The sequence below is a fragment of the Tauraco erythrolophus genome, chromosome Z (assembly GCF_009769465.1).
Source record: "Tauraco erythrolophus isolate bTauEry1 chromosome Z, bTauEry1.pri, whole genome shotgun sequence".
Lineage (NCBI taxonomy): Eukaryota > Metazoa > Chordata > Aves > Musophagiformes > Musophagidae > Tauraco > Tauraco erythrolophus.
In genome coordinates, this window is record NC_141496.1 from 75,463,012 (window position 1) to 75,483,568 (window position 20,557).

A 20,557-nucleotide genomic window follows, 5' to 3' on the forward strand; every position below is an offset into this window, starting at 1 on the left:
AAACTACAGGGTTAGATACTGAGTAGGAGGGTGAGAGCAAGTTTGAGAGTAGGACCTCATTTCAGGCTGCAGTACAGCCCAGGCTGCTCTTCCTTCATGGCATAAAATAGGCTGTGAAGCGCTATTTACTTGGATATTGATACTGCTGAGTGGCCCTGACACCATTTAAGGCTAAACTGCAATATGGTGTTTTCATTTTTCAAAAACTACATTCTTTGAGAAAGACGGTATGTTTTCATGCTATTAAAAATCAGTATAATATCTGTAAAAGCACTAAGATTCAGTAAGAAATTATATTGGAAGGGTTAGCTTTACAACCCTACTAATATTTATGCAAAAGATGCTTATCGTGTATGTCGTGGTTTTTGGACTGAGGGTCGAGACAAGAACCGAAAGGGAGCACCCACCAAACATGGTCCCAGGCAAAACATGACTCAGGCTTTCTTCATAAAACAAAACAATTTATTAACAGTTACTAAACAAGAGACACAAGGGAACGAAACCGGTTACTTGAGAGGAGAAAAGAGAAAAACAAGGCCAGATCTTAAAACAACACCTCCCCACCCCGCTTCCTTTCATTCCTGGCTCAACCTCCCCCCAGCGGCGCAGGGGGACAGGGAATGGGGAGTGCAGGTCAGTTCATGCCTGTTGTTAACTGCCGCACCTTTCTTAAAGGAGGAGGAGCCTTTACACCATTTTTCCCTTGCTTCGGTGGATCCCCTACTCACGAAGAAAAAAGTCCCCAAACTTTTTCAACGTGAGTCCTGCCCGCAGGATTGCAATCCTTCCCCATGGATTGTACCAGTTCGGGCTTTACCAGTCTCGGCCTCTTAGGGAGCTGCTGCCACTCGCGTCGGCGTGGGTCGTCCCACGGATTCCAGATGCCTCCACGATCTCGTCGTGCATTTCCATGCCCATTATTCACAGTACCTGGTCGTGCATCTCCTGCTCCACGACCTCTCCTGGGCTCAGGCATCTCCTTCCCGACGTGGGTTTCTCCACGGGCCACGAGTGGGTCTCTGCTCCGCCGAATGCACCCTGGCTGCAGAGGGGCCGCCTGCCATCTCACACCGATTTGCAAGGGAAACCTCAGCTCCAGCACACCTCCTCCTGCTCCATCCTTAACTGACCTGGTCGTTGTGGTTGTTTTCTCTTAGATCTTAATCTCCTCTAGAGGAGCTCGGCCCAGCGGGCACCCTGGGAGCGAGGCGCTTCCCGAGCCCCCCATGCGGCTCCCCCGGCGCCATCTTGAGCACATGGCGCCGGCCCGGGCCCGGGCAGTCGCCTGGCCGGGAGCCGGGAGCGAGGGCAGCGCCCTCCTGCTCTCTCCTCGCTCCTGAGCAAAAAGCTCTTTCCTGCCCCTTTGTCCCAACTTAAATAGGGCAATTCGAAGAGGCACCAATTTGGCTCAACCCTCCCCCGGGGGGATGGGACTCAGATCTGGTGGCACAGGGAGCAAATCCCCTCCCCTGCCACCAGAACACCCACACACACATCAAACTATCACAGTGTAACATTCCAATTAACTGAGGGTCACATTGAGTCCTTTTAACCATCAGATGTCTGTATATGTTGTGAGGACTCCACATAATTGTCGTGGTTTAGCCTGACCAGCAACAAAACTCCACACAGCCGCTCACTCACCCTCCCTGACTCTCTGGGGATGAGGAATAAAATTAAAGAGGAAAAGGGAAAGAGGCCCATGGGTTGAGATAAGAGTAATTTAATACTACAGCTTCTAACATATGCATATATACATATGTATAATTTATACTGGACATGACACTGCATGATATGGAATACCCTATTGGCCACTTTAGCCCTCAATCCTAAGCACAAATCATCAGGAGAGTCATGGACCCTCTGTCCTGGCTATGCTCCCCCCTATCCTGTTGTGCTCCTGCACACCAGCAAGAACACAGCAGCTGAAAAGTCCTTGAGACCTCAGTGCCAGCTATAAACATCAGTGCGCTGTCAGCATTCTTCTCATGTTGAGTTCCAGACTAAAACCAAAACATGGAGCTCTTCTACCTGCTAAAAAGAAGAACTAACTCCGTCCCAGCTGAAACCAGAGCAATAATTTAGAATAATGACATATTCCCTTCCAGTGATTTGGAGCAGGAATGAAGAAGGCAGGGGTGAGAGGAAGGAAGCTTATTATATGGTTATAATTGTTGTGCTTAAATGATTGCTGGATTGGAAGGTGAAACAGTAATTGTATTCTACTGTAAAGACAGGAGTGTCTCCGTCACATTGAATATTTTCCTCCTCTAAAAACACTACAAGCTACCTTTATAGGCTTTGGATATGCCTTTAGTGTTTGTAATCTGGAGGAAAAGCTGTCTGATTGCCTCCTCATTCTCTTTCTTGTGAAACAGATTAAAACTGAAAAAAGCCTCAAACTAGGTATTTTAACCTTCAGCGTGTTTAAAATCAAACAATAAGGACCCATTTAACACTCAACTTGATTGATATGCTTTAAAATGCATTCTTCCCAGATAAAAGCTTTGTAAAATGACAGCTAAAAATATTGATTTCTAAACTGACCATTCTGAATGGTTTAAGGAGTAGTTTAAATTACTTTTAGGTTGTTACTGATGTCAAAAATCTAATTTTAAACTAAGAACACATGACTTAAGTATACCCTGCAGTAAAAAAATCAAGCAATATTCATTCTGTACTGAAAACGTAACAACTAATTTTCATGAGGTGGCTGCCCTCAGAAAATTATTTTGGAAAAAATTTAAATCTTAGTTGAACACTTCATTTGCTTACAGTACTTAAACTTCTAGGGCCTGGGTTCTGGTTCAGCCAACAAACTAATTGACACTTTTGTTGGCAGTTGCATTTGTTACAGACTGCAAATAAGGATTTGAAGGGACAAGAGGTCTGGGAGGATCTCAACTTCCAACTAGTATCTCTTCTCCAGTGTTTGTTTTAGCATGTTTCCACCTTCACCCACTGTGATAGTGAAATTATAAAGCATGAAGCTGAAAGTGGTATGGACATTCAGTGTCACTGACTCTCACTGCTTTTTGCTGCCTTAATAGGTTAGCCTGTAATGAGCCTATCCACTAGCTTGTTTTTTTCTTTTTCCTTTTTTAATTTTTTTTTTCCTCTTGAATGTTCAGAGAATAGAATTTACTAAAATTTTACTAGTTCAAGGAAGGGAAAGTGCAAAGATTCATGTATAGGAGGGTAAATAACGAATGCAATGAAGCTCACCTCTTCAAAACTTATAGAAAGAGAAAGTGCATACCTACAATTGTTGGTTTCTATACACTCCTGCAGTTGCAATATCTGTGGCTTATAGCTGTAACAACAGTACTCTTCATACATCTAGAAATGCATAATCTTTTTAATTCTGAATTCTGCTTATCAAAATATTTGAGAGTTTTTTCTGTCTAATTTGTCAGGTATTTACATCTAAAACATCTGAATAAATTCTTTCTGCTTCATGTACCACAGGCAACGAGAAAAAAAAAAACAAACGACACAATATCTGAACATGTAACCAACAAAATTAAAATATATTCTCCAGTCTTTAGGATGTTAAAGTTTATGATTACAGCCCTTTAGATTTTCTACATTATTCTTCACATTTCTTTAGGTTTCGTTACGTTTTCTTACTGTAACAACATGAGAAAGTAGTTTATCAGTTAAATACTGCCAAAAATATTTCTATGGTAATACTTAATTTTTTTATATCTCACCTGGGAAAAAAAGTTGAAATGCAGATTTTTGTTTTTCAACAGAACACTGAATTAAAATCCTTTTATAGTACTCTGGATTCTTTAGTTGGAGGCCAGAGTCTTTAAACACCGTGGTCTGTCGATACAAGAACTTGTTTGGATTCAGCATACTACACATCTAAAAAACAGATTTGCAATTAAATTTATCTAATCTTTCAGTAAGAGGAAATCATAGAGCTTACTCTGTTGTCTTACAAAAAAGGATTAGACAGTACAGTAGAGTGAAATGCCATAGTGTTCTACATATTTTGTGAAAGGAATATTTCATTTTGAAATGTTTCATTCACTTAAATTTTAGAAGATATGAGATTTTTCAATGAGTGTGGCATCGGTAGATAGATGATGTAACACTTGATCCAGAGGAATAATCAAGATTGATTGAGCAGTTGTTCCTACAGAATTCACCAACGATTATATTTTATTCCTGTGCTTGATTGTTTGCCAGATGAGGGTATAAAATGAAAAGATCAGCAATACTTCCATATATTTCTGTATTCAATATGAATATGTCTGACCTCTTTTTCATTTTCTTCTAGGCCTTTTCTGGAAACACAAATGCAGACAGTGTCGTATACTATAAGCTTCAGCATTCCATTAAAGCAAGATTTCTCCGTTTTGTGCCTTTGGACTGGAATCCCAATGGCAGAATTGGAATGCGCATTGAAGTGTATGGATGCACATACAGTAAGTGTTTCGCTGAATCAGCTAAATGAAATGACTATTTATCATTGTCTCTTGCTACCCAAATTACACTCGAAAGTAGATTTCCAAGCTTAAATCTAATCTTGAATAAAACTTTGTCAATAAGTTTATGTGCAGACTTCACTATTTCTGCATCATCTAGCAATATATGATGCTTATTTTCCCTTTTTTTATGTATTGGAATGAATGATGTCAACATAATTAAATAATTGATGTACTGCAAACTCCTTTTTTGATAGTCTTAAAAACTGCATCTTAACACGGCATACTTTCTATCTGAAGGGCGAAACATGGAAAATGTTTGAAATATATATGGTCTTGGTCCTGGGTCAATAAGAGTAGGAGTAGAAGTAGAAAGACCCACAAATACCCAATTGAAGGACATTTTAAAGTTATTATATATTAAAGATACTTTTAGAATATTTTTTGGGTCATTAATAAAACATTAATAACAAATATAAGCATTTGGAAGACAAATGCATAAATCTTATGGTTGTATTGATTTGCCGGACAATGTTAATCTTCCTGTTGTCTTCCTGTTATAGTTCTTCATCCCTGGACTTTTAAAAAAATATTCTTCTTAACAAGTGGTTTACTGCTTTTTATTCTCCACATCTTTTCTCCATGAGGGAAACGGTTTATTTTAAGCAATCTCTTTAATTACTTGTTTTAAGTACTTTCATCTGTTGTTTTTTTGTTTAATTTATTTGTCAACTTCCATGCTTAAGTCATGTTTTACATAGCTGATGCCTTTTGAATGATGTCCGTATATCTATTTCCATTTATTAGTATCTGATCTGTCATTTTAATCTGAATATCAATAAAAAACATACCTGGTGTTTCTGCCTTAAATTTGGCTTTGTAAAATGAGTGAAAAACTGTGAACCAAGAATATTGAAAATTCCAACTTGGCTGCAGGAGATTAGGTCACCTCAGAAATGAGGTAAACTGCTCCATCCCACAGAACAGACAGCTCATGCTAGGAGAAGGGTGTGAGAAGGCAAAACCACACAGAATTCCTCAGTGACATCTGCCTGGAGACTGAGAACATGAGTTATGATTCCTAGAACAATCTAATGATACTGCTGTAACTGAGAAATGCAGTCAAGGTGCAACTTACCCTCCACTGTTTTAAGTGCCAGGACTACTAAAAGCTAAAAAAGGAGGCTAAACACATGACTTTATCATTCCCAGCTGAACACTCATCTGAGTCTCCCATTTGAGAGTAAGTAAGTGGTACTTAATGAGAGTACATTCTTTCATATCTGTAAGCTTCACTGAAAGTCAATCATCAGCTTTGCTTCTTCCCAGTCCTTTATTTGGTGTATTCGACAATGTTTAAATCCTTACTTGAAGTCTTGTTCTCAAACATTTCCAAACTGAAGAGCTCTCTTTTGCACATGTCTAAAATCTAGATTTTAATTATCTATATTAGCTACTGTAATTTTCTTTATCACACCTTGTAAAATATCTTTTGGCTCTCTTCTGTAATATCCTTATTGCATGCTACCAATGGAAAATCTACTAGTTCAAAGGATAAAAACAAGACAGTGTCCATATTACTAAAAATACTAGAGCATAAAATGAACAGTTGCACTGTTAAAATATTTTGTGTGTAGTCAGTTACTACTTTTGAGGAAGACTATGTATTTTCTGTATTTTATTTATTTGGTACAGGATCGATCCTACAGATAGCTTACAGAAACATTTTGAAAGAAATATTTAGTTCACTGTTCACAGTAATGCAGTACATAAAGAATGTGATAGTGTAAAAATATGGCATTTTTTTTTAAGCTGGTTAAGATTTTCTCTGTATTAATGATGTTGTGAGTTCTTGAAATGCTTATTTTTTCTATGTATAAATGCTTTCATTCCAAACGAATTGCAGACTGTTTATAATCTCTATTTATTTTGAACATCTATAATTATCATGTGCTTTTTGTAGTTTAATTCAGTCATTGCTGTTGAAGACAAACCAGGTGATTACAGTCTTATATTTCTAAAATATATTTAATACTTCAAAAGATGAATATTTCTCTCCAATCTTTTCCTCCATGTATCAGACACATGCAGGACATGTAGTCGTTGTTATAGTAATTGTGCCTGGTTGTTTCTGAATTGCTATGTACTTTTCCAGGCAGGATCAGAAAATAAAGAAAAACAGAAATGTCAATGATACCTACTTTAACTTTGATTCACATTTTCCAGATTTCTCATTTCTCATTCTTCCCTTCAGAGAGATCTCACTGGGTCTTACATTGTGAAAGTAAACAACTCTTTTCCCTTTACCACCAACTACGTGAACTTTGTTCTATATTCAAGTGCAACTGCATTAATTTCTTCCTTCAGTCTTACCTGTTGCAAATTAAACAACTAAAAGTAAAACTGCAAGAATATATAAAGTTGATCTCATTATTCCATTTAATGATACTGAAAAATGCATGTCTTTGCATCCAAAAATTGTCATTACTATGTTAGTGAAGTAATACTTAGAGGACAACTGTTGGCACTACTTTTAAGTTTCCTTGGTCTGTTATCTGCCAGCCAAATACCTGCTCAGACTAATTTAGCCTCCTCAGTAATTAGTATCCTCAGAACTAATGTTTCCCCTTTAATAACAGTCTCAACAAGGTTTGGTAATGTCCATTATAGATGTCCATAGGATAAATTAGATTATTATGAGTTTCCTTTTATTTACACAGAACTTGTTTTTTACTATAAACTTCTTCAGCCAAGGACTATCACATTTCATACATCTGTGAAGCATGCATTCAGGATAAGTCCTTCCAATTTTGCCTCTTAACACTTACAGAATAGAAAGGCTAAATAATAGTAGTATGGAGTTATATGAAACATTAAAACAGTTATACTGTGTTCTTTTTGTTTAGTTCTTCTCCTTCCTCACTCTGCTACCACTGCCATGTTCCTCAGTTTTCTTACTCTTTTTCTACAGTCTTTTTCACGTATGAAAGAAATAAAGATGTGTTCTACCTCCAGGTAAACTACCTGGCTTTATGTAGACTGATGAAATCTGCTTATATCATCTTTATGTAGACTGATGAAATCTGCTTATGTCATGACTACTTAAAAGACCTCTATGCTACCAAAAACCCCCCAGCTCAAAATCTCTCAGCCTCTGCCTGATGGTTCCTCCCATTTAGTGTGTGCAAAAGAGACTGATGAATCTCTACAGACATTTTTTGCGTCTTGTTTCTGGAGTGTCAGATTGTGACACTTAAGCCATGTAAAACAGAGTTCAGGTTAAATTGATCCCTGGCACTAAAAAAGGGAAATTAGAAGTGTCTTTGGATTACTCATTTCTCCCTTCATCACAACACTCTTTCTCATTCCATCCTGTGAAAACCAGAAGGCTAAAAATAGAAAAAAAATAATAAATAAAATAAAGCTTTTTAATATGACAGACAGAAAGATGGGTTTAAATGTGAAAATGATCATTGTACAAAATTGTGGGAGAAAGATAACTGTGAAATAAATGCATGCTGTACATTAAAACATTGTTAGATGCAGTGCCTAACAACAACCCCTGCAGATACTGTGATACGCAAACCCTCTTCCAGAGTCCTCTAACACTGTTAAATGTGGAGGCTTTCTGAGCATTTCCTTCCTGGTTGGAATTCATAAAATTGATGGCACAGTTACATCAAAGACAGAACTTCCCATCCTCTTCAGAACTGTGATAATGTACCTTCGAGGGCTTGATGTGAATGTGATTGTAAGAAAGTTCATATTAAATGTGATTGGTTGTGAATAATTTTAACATGTCACTTCCCCTCCCCCGCCAAGGCTTTGTTTAAAACAATGCCTCAGTCTTGATTTACCTAACTTTTCTGTACACTGTGAACTTTGTCAGGTCTGCTTTCCTCAAAACTAGAAAGGGCCAGAGAGCAGATTTCTCATTTTAATGCAATTGGTCAAGACTAAGGATATCTAAATCCAATAAAAAATTCCAAACAGTTTGCATTGTTTTAAGTGTTTTCTTTATGGGGTATTAGCATTAATTTAAAGATCAACAAAAATTAACCTGTTTTTCAAATGAAGATAGTGCAATCAAAACTTTTGCTCAGAATCACTAGAACTCTTAATCCTATGGTATGTGAGGAGACTTCCAAAATTTCCAGTTTCTCCAAGGCATTTCATGACTTCCAAAGGTATTTTCACAGTATACCAAGGATTCATATTACATAGAACTGAGAAAGACACATTGTAAATTATAAAAACAAAAAAGTAAATCAACATTCTTTATTTTCCTTATTTTTAACAGTAGAGTAGAGAAAAAAACATGGAGACTAATATTCAAGTCCAGAGACTACAAGAAGATGAGAGTAGTTGGTGAATATGAAACAGGAAAATATTATGACACTCTGGGTTCTTAGGCTCTTTCTTTCTATTCTGATAACCCTGTAGGAGACACAAGCTTTATCTCTTACAACTCTTTCTGCTTATTTCTAGTGGCAATGCACAGATGGTGAAGACAAAACACGCATGAGAAATGTTATAAGAATTTTGATTAGCATCTGCAGTCCTTTCACAATCATCATTCATGCATGATGGTGGGAGGAAGGTTTAGGTTTGTTTATTTTCCAAATTTGGACAGAGTAGATTTTGTTTCTTAGAAACTAGTGCTGCAGAATAGTGAAAGGGATTTTGGAGACCAGTTATAAGTGTCGTTTATGCCCTTGTCTCAATAACTAACAACAAGAGTATGTTCGTAATCAGAAAACCCTGCTGTTATTCATTATCTACTAAGAATGTATCTAGTTAGCTGGTATGATAGATACATAACAGTCTACAATTTCTATTATTGAAGTTTTTATTGTAGCCATTAAACTTCACATTCAATATTTAAATTTAACATTAATGATTTTACAGTCCACATTCATTCAGTGACATAATGAAGTAAAATAGTCAACCTAGGATTCATTTTTGGGTAGAATATCATATTTATTCATTGTACACTCGGTAAATGAATTCTTCACAAGTAGGAAGTACATTATCAAGATGTGAAGAATATCAAGAAACTGTATTTTGAAATATAGCTGCATTCAATTGACAAGAGTTTCTGAAAAAAGGAATATAAACAACTGGCTTTAAGTATTATAGTTAATTTGAGTCGAGTTAATTTCCATGCTGACAATAAAAAGAAATATTTTTAGCAAAATAAAGTTAGTAAATAGATAATGGGTTTCCCTTGACTTGCAAGAAGTCAACCAGTCAGTTGAAAAATAACTTCATATTTTATTGAGTGTCCTTTACATCTTCATTTACTTCACAAATGTATCTTTAAAGGGTAATTACATTTTTCTTCTTTACTTATGAACTGTGAATACTCTATTAGCTTTTTATAGTGTTATCAGTTCTTTTGTGTGTGTCTTGTTCAATCTGTACTGATTTTGATAGATATTCTTTTATAGTATTGGGATAAAAATCAGTTGGGTTTTTTCCCTTCCCTTCCCTTCCCTTCCCTTCCCTTCCCTTCCCTTCCCTTCCCTTCCCTTCCCTTCCCTTCCCTTCCCTTCCCTTCCCTTCCCTTCCCTTCCCTTCCCTTCCCTTGAGCTTTGAGCAACCTCATCTAGTGAAAGATATCCCTCCACATGGCAGGGACATTGGAACTAGACGTCCCTTCCAACCCAAATTCAAAAAGTCCCTTCCAACCCAAATTATTGTATGATTTTATGCCACGAAGATGTCCCTTAGGTGTGTCCCCACCTCTCCCCATTGCAAGTGTTGGAAGCCTCCTTATCTGCCTGCTTGACATGCTTTCTAGGGAGGTTTGCTGCTTGCTAGAGACTTGTGTCTAGGACATTGTGGAAAGAGTGTTGAGGTTTGTCCAAACTACAGACAATCCCTGTCTGCTTCTCATCCATGTGGGCAACAACAATACTGCCAGCTCTGCCCTGGTGTATATAAACCATAACTACACTCTCTAGGGGCAAGAAGCAAAGGCATAGGTTCTCAGGTGGTGTTTTACTTGTTCCGGCTGACAAGAGAGAGTGCTTGAGGAGGACTGGCTGGATCTTTTGGATCAAAAACTAGTTGCATAGCTGGTGTGAGCAGCAATTATTCAGCTTCAACAACCTTAGGACACTCTTCGAGGATCAAGAGTTGCCAGGAAGAGACAGAATTCATCTGACCATGCAGGGCAAAAGCATCTTCTCCAACCTGGTGAGGAGAGGTCTGAACTCGGAATAATGGGGGAATGGAGGTCTACAATCAAGTGAGGAAGTGTTGGAGTAGTTTGAGAAAACAAGGCTTCAAGGTAATGTGGGCATGAGAGACCATGGAAACAACAAACTAGGGCTGAAGTGCAAGAACTTGATTATCTGAAGTGCAAGCACACAACTACGCAAAAGCTGCTGCAAGGGCAACATGATGGACTAAGTTTTCACACTGTTTCTGAGGAACCAACACAAGTGGATGCCTTTCTGAAGTGTCTGTGTGTTAATGCACACAACACAGGGAACACACTGAAGAAACTGAGGTCTTCATGTTTTTGAGAGACTATGAATTCATCATGACCATAGAAATATGGTAAAATAACTTTCTTACTGGAGTGGTGGCATAGATGGATAAAGGCTGTTTCAAAACACTACCCACGACAGTTAGGAAAGGCAGTTAACATTTATGTGAGCAAGAAACAAGATTGCATGAAGCTCTGCCTGGTGCAAAGACAGCTCACAGTTTATAGATTAGGATTCGATTACAGATGAAAGGTGGTGGCATTGTGATGGATATCTTCTACAGACTGCCTAATATAGGAGAAATGGATGAGGCCTTCTTCAGGCAACTTGGCCTTGGTCCTTATTGGGAACTTTAATCACCCTGATATCTGCTGGTGGGACAACATAACAGAGCATAAGCAATCCAGGAGTTTTCTGGACTTCTTTTATGATAACTTCCCAACACAGATGACCAAAGAACTGACAAGGTGATACATCTACTGACCCTTACGAATGAGGAAGAACTGATGGTGGATGTGAAAACCAGGGCAGTCTTATCTGCAACAGTCATGAGACTGTGATGTTCGAGATCCTGGGAGGAAAAAACAAGGCAATAACCATCATAGTCTCGGCCTCCAGGATAGCAAGTTTTTTTGTGTTCAGGGACCTGATTGGAATAGTGGCATGGGAAATGCTTCTGAAGACAAGAGGGATCCAGGAGAGCTGGTCGATTTTCAAGGATCATTTCATAGAATCATAGAATCGTCTGGTTGAAGAGACCTTCAAGATCATCGAGTCCAACCATTCACCCTGCACTGTCAGGGTCCCTAAACCATGTTGCTCAACACCAAATCTACACAGTTTTTAAACACCTCCAAGGATGGGGACTCCACCACCTCCCTGGGCAGTCTGTTCCAATACCCCACAACCCTCTCTGTAAAGAAATGCTTCCTGATATCTAGCCTAAATTTCCCCTGGCGCAACTTGAGGCCATTCCCTCTCGTCCTGTCATTCATAACGTGGGAGAAGAGACCGACCCCCATCTCCCTACAACTTCCTTTCAAGTAGTTGTAAAGAGCGATAAGGTCCCCTCTGAGCCTCCTCCAGACTAAACAGTCCCAGCTCCCTCAGCCGCTCCTCATAAGACAAGTTCTCTAAACCCTTCACTAGTTTCGTTGCCCTTCTCTGAACCCGCTCCAGCACCTCAACATCCTTCTTGAAGTGAGGGGCCCAAAACTGGACACAGCACTCCAGGTGTGGCCTCACCAGTGCTGAGTATAGGGGGACAATCACTTCCCTGCTTCTGCTGGCCACACTGTTTCTGATATATGCCAGGATTCCGTTGCTCTGATTTCCTCCAAGGTCAAGAAAAGTCTATCCCAACAAGCAAGAAATAAAGCAAAAGTAGCAGGAGGTCTGTGTCGATGAGCAAGGAGCTCCTAACTCAGCTCAGGAATAAAAGGAAGTGTACAGGAGGTGAAAGCAAGATCAGATGATCCAGAAGGAACAAAGAAACCTTGTCTAAGCATAAAGGAGTGTGGTTAGGAAAGTCAAACCACCTGGATTTGAAACTGAAAGGCAACAAGAAGGGCTTCCACAAGCATATCAGGAGCAAAAGGAAAACTAAGAACAATACAGACCCATTGCTGAATGGGACAGGGAATCTGGAGGCAAAAGACATGGATAAAGTCATGGTATTCGATGCCTTCTTCACCTTGGTCTTTCCTGGTGAGACTTGCCTTCAGGAGTCTCAGTTCTCTAAGGCCTACAGGAAAGACTAGAGCAAAGGACACCTTCAGTGAAGAGTGTGAGGCTACGTAACGTTTGAACAAGTTGGACGTATGTAAATCCGTGGACCTATCGGGATGCACCTGATAGTGCTGAGGGGACTGGCCATGGCCATTCTGAGGCCACATATGTTTGTCTTTGAAAGGTAGTGGCTATTGGAAGAAGTTTCTAAAGACTGAAAGAGAGACAATATCACTCTTCAAAACATGCAAGAAGAAATACCTGGGGAACTACAGGAAACTACAACTGATCAGCCTTATTTCAATCCCTGTGATGGTGAGGGAACAAACCATCCTAGAAAACGTTTCCAAATATTTGAAGGATAAGGAGATTATCGGAAATGGCTTGGTGAGTGAAAGGGAATGTTTGATGGTTTTTATCTTAAGTTGAGCAAGAGTTTTCATGCTGTCTCCTTTAACGTTCTCATAGACAACTGGTAAGTACAGGCTATTCAAGCGGACAATGAAGTGGACTGAAAACAGACTGAATTGCCTTGCTGACGGAGTTGTGATCAGTGGCACAAAGCCAAACTGAGTCTGTTCACTTGTGGTGCATCCCATGGGTTGATATCGGTTTCAATGCTGTTTAACATCTTCATTAATGACCTGAATGACGCGGCAGAGTATACATTCAGCAAGTTTGCAGCCAATAAAAATTTGGAAGATTGATTGACACACCAAAGAGTTTTTATGCCATTTAGAGGGAGCTGGACAGGCTGCAGAAATGGGCTGACAACAGTCTCATGTTGCTCAGCAAAGGGAAGTGCAAGGTCTTGCAGTTGTGGAGTCATAATCCCAGTAAGGTTTAATCAGTACACGCTGTGGGCTGACCGTGGCTTTTAAGAAAAAGACATGAGAGTTCTGATAGACACCAGAGCTGGCAACATGCACTTACAACACAGAAGGCTGACAGCATCCTGGGCTGTTTTAGGAAGAGTGCACCAGTAGGTTGATGAAGGTTATCCTTCTCCTCTTCTCAGCTGTGGTAATGAGACACATCTGAACCGCTGGGTCCAGTTCTGGGATTTCTACTACAAGAAAGACATGGACGTACAGGATCAAATCCAGAAAAAAGCCACAAATATGATAAAGGGAGTGTCTGTCATATGAGGAGAGGTTGAGAAAGCTGGGACTGGAGAATAGAAGGCTTGAGAGCAATTTTACCCATGTGTATAAATGGGTGATAGGAGGGTGTATAGAAGTGTAGGGTCTTCTAAAGTGTAGGATATTAAAGGATTCTACACTTTAGGATCCTTTCAGTGATGTCCAGTGACAGGACAAGAGACAATGGGCACAAAATGAAATACAGTTTTTTATTGCATCGGTTGTCCAGAGAGGTATAATATCTGTCCTTGGAAGTCAAAACTTGACTGAACACAAACCTAAGAAACCTGCTGCAGCTGATGCTGCTTTGAGTGGGGAATTTGTACTAGATGCTCTCCAGATGTACATGGCAACCTCAAACATTCTGTGATTCTGTGATGCTCATACTGAAAAATTGATTATACGAAGTCCTGTATTCCAGTACTAGAACTGTAATTCAGCTTAATTTATGTCATAATTTATGATGGCAGTAAAAAAAACATTTAATGATGAGAACTAAGCTCTACTCACAGCTGACAGGTTTTCATTTTAGAATATTTTTGTGTCTTTTCTAAAATTAGTATGCCATGAGCTGCTGTACAGATATCCAGAACGATCTTAATAGTGGCTTAAATCTACGATCTGCATGAAAGCACTGAAAAGCAGTTAAATTTAATGGATGTGATTTTCCTCTTCTTTATTTTGTTAATTAGAATTAATTGTAGATAAATTGATGGAGATTTTCACCCTAAGAATACAATAAGAACAGAAATAGTCAAAGTACTTCATGGCTCCAAGGCAAGAAAGATTTTTCAGCATGTGAGATTAGTACTGGATTGGAATAGAAAGCAGATCTCTTCTGCTCACCTTGCTTTATTATCTAGTGATAGCACCATCATCAAAACAGGACAGTCTTAACATTTGGGGAAGAACAGGAATAGCAGAAATAAGTTACATTTTACTGAGAACATGTGAATCTAGGGTTGTTAGTTCTGGGACTTCATATCATGTTGAAGTAACATGCAACTGATTTTTTTTTAGACATAGCATTATGCATTATCTTTCATTTCTTTACTTCTAGGGTCCGAGGTGGTTGGCTTTGATGGGAAAAGTTGTCTAATTTACATATTTAATCAAAAACTCACGAGTGCATTGAAAGATGTGATTTCTCTGAAGTTTAAGACAATGCAAAGTGATGGAATTCTCCTCCACAGAGAAGGACAAAATGGAGACCACATCACCCTGGAATTAATTAAAGGGAAGCTGTCCCTACTCATTAATTTAGGTAACAGCTGCAGTCTCATAAAATCTAATGTAGTTATTAGGTATTATTTGACTAAAACTTCTTTTAATTTGTTAAGTGGATTTTAATGTATAGTATATGATAAACTAGCAGTATATATTTGAATAATTATATTTTTATATGGAATTAATAGTTTTTATTTTTCTTCTTTCAAGGTGATACTAAAATTCATCCTTCTAATGCCCAAATTAATATTATGCTGGGCAGCCTTTTGGATGATCAACACTGGCATTCTGTTCTCATTGAACACTTTAACAATCAAGTAAACTTTACAGTGGATAAACACACTCATCATTTTCATGCAAAAGGAGAATTCAGTTATTTGGACCTTGGTTATGAGGTGTGAAAATTACCTTTCCTTTATTACATTTATTAACTTTGTTATGTAAATGCAGTGAAAAAAGCAAAGGAGGCAGAACTTAAGGAAGCTTGTAATGTTTAAAACTTTAAGGATTTTCTGTCTCCTAAAGGAATGAATCAAAGAAAAAAAGATGTTCCTAGATTACTAATACTCCACTAGACTTGCAACCTGAAATTTTCAAAAGATCATCTTTTTCATCTCAGAGTTAACTATTTTAATATCTTTGTTTCAGTAGTGCTGTAAATGTGGTAAACAGTATGTAAACATATGGAATTTGCCCCAACTAAAAGTTATTATTTATGGCTTGATGAAAACTGCAATAAATCACTATAAAGCAATTTTAGAAATGTTTAGATGAAGACATAAATTCCTGTTAAATCTGGTAAATGTACTGTGAAAAAATCTTGCTTGCACAAATGGTAGATTCATGAAAAGGAGTCGATGTAATTTGCTGTGACAGTTTCCCACCTAAGGTTAAAAATACCACTATTTCACAGTTTTAATATGAGGATTAGCTGCTTTATGTTTGCCCCTGTCCTGTTTGATGAATGAAATAGAGTGATAGACTGTTTTGAGCTGGCAGATCTAAATTACTTTATTCTACTTGAGTTTTTAAGCAATTTAGAGTAAGATTTCATGTTGTTCTGTGTCTGCATTATCCCATTTCAAAAATATCATTCACAAGATTAAAGTCATGATTCTGCTTAAAATTTCTGAATCTAAGCCACAGTGCCAAAGCTTGGAGGATCATACCAATTAAAAAAAAAAAAAGAAGAAAATAATGACAGCAACAAATACTAGTTTTAACTTACTGCTAAAAAGATTTATTTTACTAAATCAACCAATATTGAAAATTCGTTTTTCCTCTCTTCCACATACAGTAGTATGAAGTATGTGTTGCCAATACAAAGTAGAAAGGAAAGCAAAAGCTGTAGAAAAGCCCCAAAACTTCCAAAAAAGTATGAACCACTGTATTTAAAATTGCATTTCTGACTATAAAAATTTCTGGATTTAATAACTTAATGAAACATGAGGTAATTTTTTTTTGTTCATAAAATAATTTTAAATATTCAGTGAAATTTCAAAATTAAAAGGATAAATAGTTTAAACTGATCTTTTCTACGATGTTAACCAGAATAACTTTGAAATAAGCGAGTTCAAAAGTCCACTTAAGCTGACATCTTGTTTCTGATGGTGCCCAAGAGTGGAAACATAGACCAGAGTATAACTCAGATCACCCCTGTGGTGATGCTTTTCTAAAATAGTCTACTGCTTTCTAACACTTTCTGCCTCAGGGACTTATTAAGATAGTGATTTTCTTGAGTTTAATAACTCTCAATAGATTTTTATTTTTATTAAATCTTCCAATCTTTTTTTGAACCCAAGTAAACCTAAGCATCACATCAAGGAACTACACAGCCTAACTAAGCATTTTGAGAGGGAAAAAATGTCTCTTTTCATTTGTTTTGAATTTGTCCTAGAATAGTTTAATGTGATGCACTCTTATTCTCTGTTACAATAGTTGTGATTTGCACACAGTGGAAAATTTAGGCTCAAATTTCCTTAAGAAGTTAGTGAATTCTCTTCTCCCTTTCACACTGTCCAGCACCGTCTGCATGTACTGGGGCCTTGTCCTTCTTCTCCTTGGTTTTTCAGCTGTAATGGACTCTGAAAACTGATAACACTCTATAATAAGCAATTGCTAAGAGGCATTCTCAGAAGAAAAAAGAAAAGCCAACGGAATATTTTAGTGAATATATGTGACTTGATATAGTCTAATTTCTTTTTAGCCTGTTCTTTTAATATACAGATCTGATAAAAGCAAATAGCCAAGAAGTAGCAGATTCATTGTTGGCCAGTCTTTGACTTCTGCTTTTACGCTATTAGCAAATTCTTTCCTTAGAAAATTACTTAATAGTATCATTGATTTCTCTTCTCTTTCTAAGCTCAGCTTTGGAGGGATCCCAGTGCCTGGAAAATCAGGGACATTGTCACGCAGGAACTTTCATGGGTGTTTTGAAAATATTTATTATAATGGAGTGAACATTATTGACCTGGCCAGGAGACATAAATCTCAGATCTACTTTGTGGTAAGAGATTCATAGTTAAGAAAGAATAAATAAGTAAAATAGAGAAAAGAAAAAGACCATAACCACTTTCGTATGCAATTTGTTAACACACAATTCTAGTAAAATCTATGTTGTTTAATAAAAGAAAAACCAAGGAATCACCTAATTGAGTTATTTTATATTTGCTGCTGTACAGGCTCATCCAGTAGACAATGCAGGATGCATTTTATTCTTCAGCTCTTTAGCTGATATTTAGATGTGTGTGAGATCTCACTGTTGTGCACATACAAAAGCCAGTGTGTAAAATAAGATGTATCTGAAGTCATTGAAGTTCTGACTTTGTCTTCTGTACCTCATCAGTAAGAGCATCAGCAGGCTATTTTTAAATTCTGTTGCTGAGGACACTGATCTGCTCTGTCTTCTCAAGAGTATTATAATTTTGATAGATCAATTCTGTTTCTTAAATTATACTATCCTTTGTCTGAAGAGCTGTAGTTTAGGTTGATGAGTTTAATACAATTGTTGCAACTTGTCCAATGATTGTATTAGATAATTCTCTACCATTTGGAGAAAAGATTTCAATAATAAACCAACTTTCTTCTGTGTTACAAGAAGTTTTCTGTAAGTTCTACTGAATCCTTTGGTATTTTTCCAGTAGTACAAGAGCTATTTCTATTCACAGAATTTATTTATTTAGCAGTAGGAAATGCAGAGATATGATGGAAACAATCAGTTCAAAGTAATTAACAAAATAGGAAATTCTTTCAAGCTCTAAATCTTTTGATTTAGATTTAAATTCAGAATACGAACAATCAAATTTGGTCCTCTGCTCCAGATTAAATGGATGACAGACATCTCTTCTCACATGAAGCTCGCCTGAAATATTCCAGACTTAACTGATACTTCTGTATAATATCCTGTCCATATTGCTGATGGGTGTTGGGGAGAGGGCAGTTATAGGAGGCTCTGTGTGGACTAGTGAAAGGGGAACTATGAAATTATTGTCATAGGAAATTTCATCATCTTCATCTCAAATGATCTAAGCTGTTGTACTACTTTCAAAACTATTTAGGAGATGTTTTATAATGTAAATGTGCCAGAAAGTATCTGTGTTACCATAGAATCCTTGTTAAATAGCCACTTTGCTGGTCTGATACAGTTATCAGGCAGCTGTCCAAACAACATGGAGGGGGAATCTGCAGATAGTAAAGTTTTAACATTTAACAAGGTTTATTAATTTGAGGACTGCTTTTTCACTATGGGTCAGTTCAGTTGAATATTCGTTTCTCTACAGCTGAGTTCATAAGACAGAGCTTTTATTTATTCATATATTTTCCTTGAAGAAAATTAAAACAGATAAACTTTAATGTCTTGCCATGCCAGGGGCTAGTGAGTATTTTTCTTAAATTGATTTTTTAGCTTTTTACTATAAGGTCATAGTTTTATGTGTGTTCAAATGTTGAAAATCTCTTTGTGTTGAAGAGAAGTTAAACGTACTTTGAATTCTAAAGACATTAATCTTTTAGTAATCATCTGTACAGAACAAATTAGTTATAGTTCAAATGGTGCCAGGAAGTCATTAGATCAAAGTGCATATTGTATCACTATCAAGAGTCATAAAGTATTAACTAGCTCTGGCACCAAATACGTTATTCCCATTCCAGCCATTTTATCTATATCACTCAGTGCAAGCACAGATGCAGGTTAAGCTCACAATTTGTCAATGAACTCATTCACAGGTTTATTTAGACACTTAAGAACCAGTGATTTCAGAAGCAGTCAAGCACAAAATAAAGGCTAGGTGCTTAAATACAGCTCATTATATGGTCCGTATGGGCCTTCTTGATTTCATGTTTCCTTCTAATTTATTAAGTAAGTTTCACATTTGTAAGTAGCAAGAGTTTATATGTGAAATTTTCTCTGACTCTTTGTGAAAACAAATATTGAGGTCAGTGCACATCTCCAGTTGCATTGATTTGGAAAGATTGCTCCTTGGTCTGGCGAATTTTTTTTTTCCCCGTATTTAACATTGCCTTAAACAATCAGTAACCAAGCTCAACACTTTTCTCTGCATACAAGCATTTAGACCTGTGTAAATATTTGTACCAAACTTTGTATTCAGTGGCATTTTATCCGACATTCAGAAATTTGTCAAGACACTAATGCTTCCTGAGGCTGAGCCAAAATAGAAACAAAGCAGGTCTGTCTAACTCCTCAAGTACCATTAAATCATCCATGTAATTCAAGATCTTGCCTCATTCACTCGAAGGTTCTTGCCACTCTTTGCTCAGGCAGGTATGTCTGTTCTACTTAAACAACTAAGTAAAGATTTCTCAAGCTGATGATATTTTTATGTATTTGTACCTGATTTTTAGACTAACACATTAAAATATTACAAATATTAGGTTCTATGCACAATGTTTTGAAACTGTACTTTCCATACAAAAGTTCTCATGACTGTTTTTGCTCATACGTTCCTAACGCCATATTTGTTTCATTTTTTTCTAGGGCAACATATCCTTCTCATGTTCAGAGCCGCAAGTGGTTCCTGTTACGTTTCTGAGCTCCAGCAGCTACCTGGCACTGCCAGGCACATCTGGGCAAGACGAAATATTCATCAGTTTCCAGTTTCGCACCTGGAACAAGGAGGGACTTCTATTATCTAGTAAACTACATCAGGATTCAGGTGGTTTCTTCTTATATCTGAGAAATGGGAAAGTTAAAATCAATCTTCATAAACCAGGAAAAACATTGAGTGACATCGCTGCAGGTAACAGAAATGAAGAAAATGTCCAAGATTTCTATTAATCAAAAAATATGTTAGTCATTTAAATTAGTACCTATATTCTTTACTTGGTTTCATGACTAGTGTATGTGTAACTGTACTTGTGTGAATTTTAATCCAAAATGTTCCTAAATATTTCCTTTTTTTCCAGAAACATGTATATGTGCTTTTTTCCCCATAATTAGGTAGAAATTATTTCATAGAAACACAGAATGGTTTGGGTTGGAAGGGCCTTAAAGATCATCTAGTTCCAACTC

The 20,557-nt window shown here is 37.4% G+C and overlaps 1 protein-coding gene across 2 annotated transcripts in view; it reads left to right on the plus strand.

The window, feature by feature from the left end:
- Window positions 1–20,557, plus strand: part of CNTNAP4 (contactin associated protein family member 4) — a 251,849-nt gene that overhangs the window by 158,476 nt on the left and 72,816 nt on the right. For both annotated transcript variants that reach the window (XM_086630066.1, XM_086630065.1), the window contains exons 4-8: window positions 4,289–4,436; window positions 14,864–15,067; window positions 15,241–15,425; window positions 17,393–17,536; window positions 20,024–20,285. In XM_086630066.1, coding sequence (XP_086486192.1) covers window positions 4,289–4,436; window positions 14,864–15,067; window positions 15,241–15,425; window positions 17,393–17,536; window positions 20,024–20,285 — 943 coding nt within the window. The remainder of the gene's footprint in view (window positions 1–4,288; window positions 4,437–14,863; window positions 15,068–15,240; window positions 15,426–17,392; window positions 17,537–20,023; window positions 20,286–20,557) is intronic.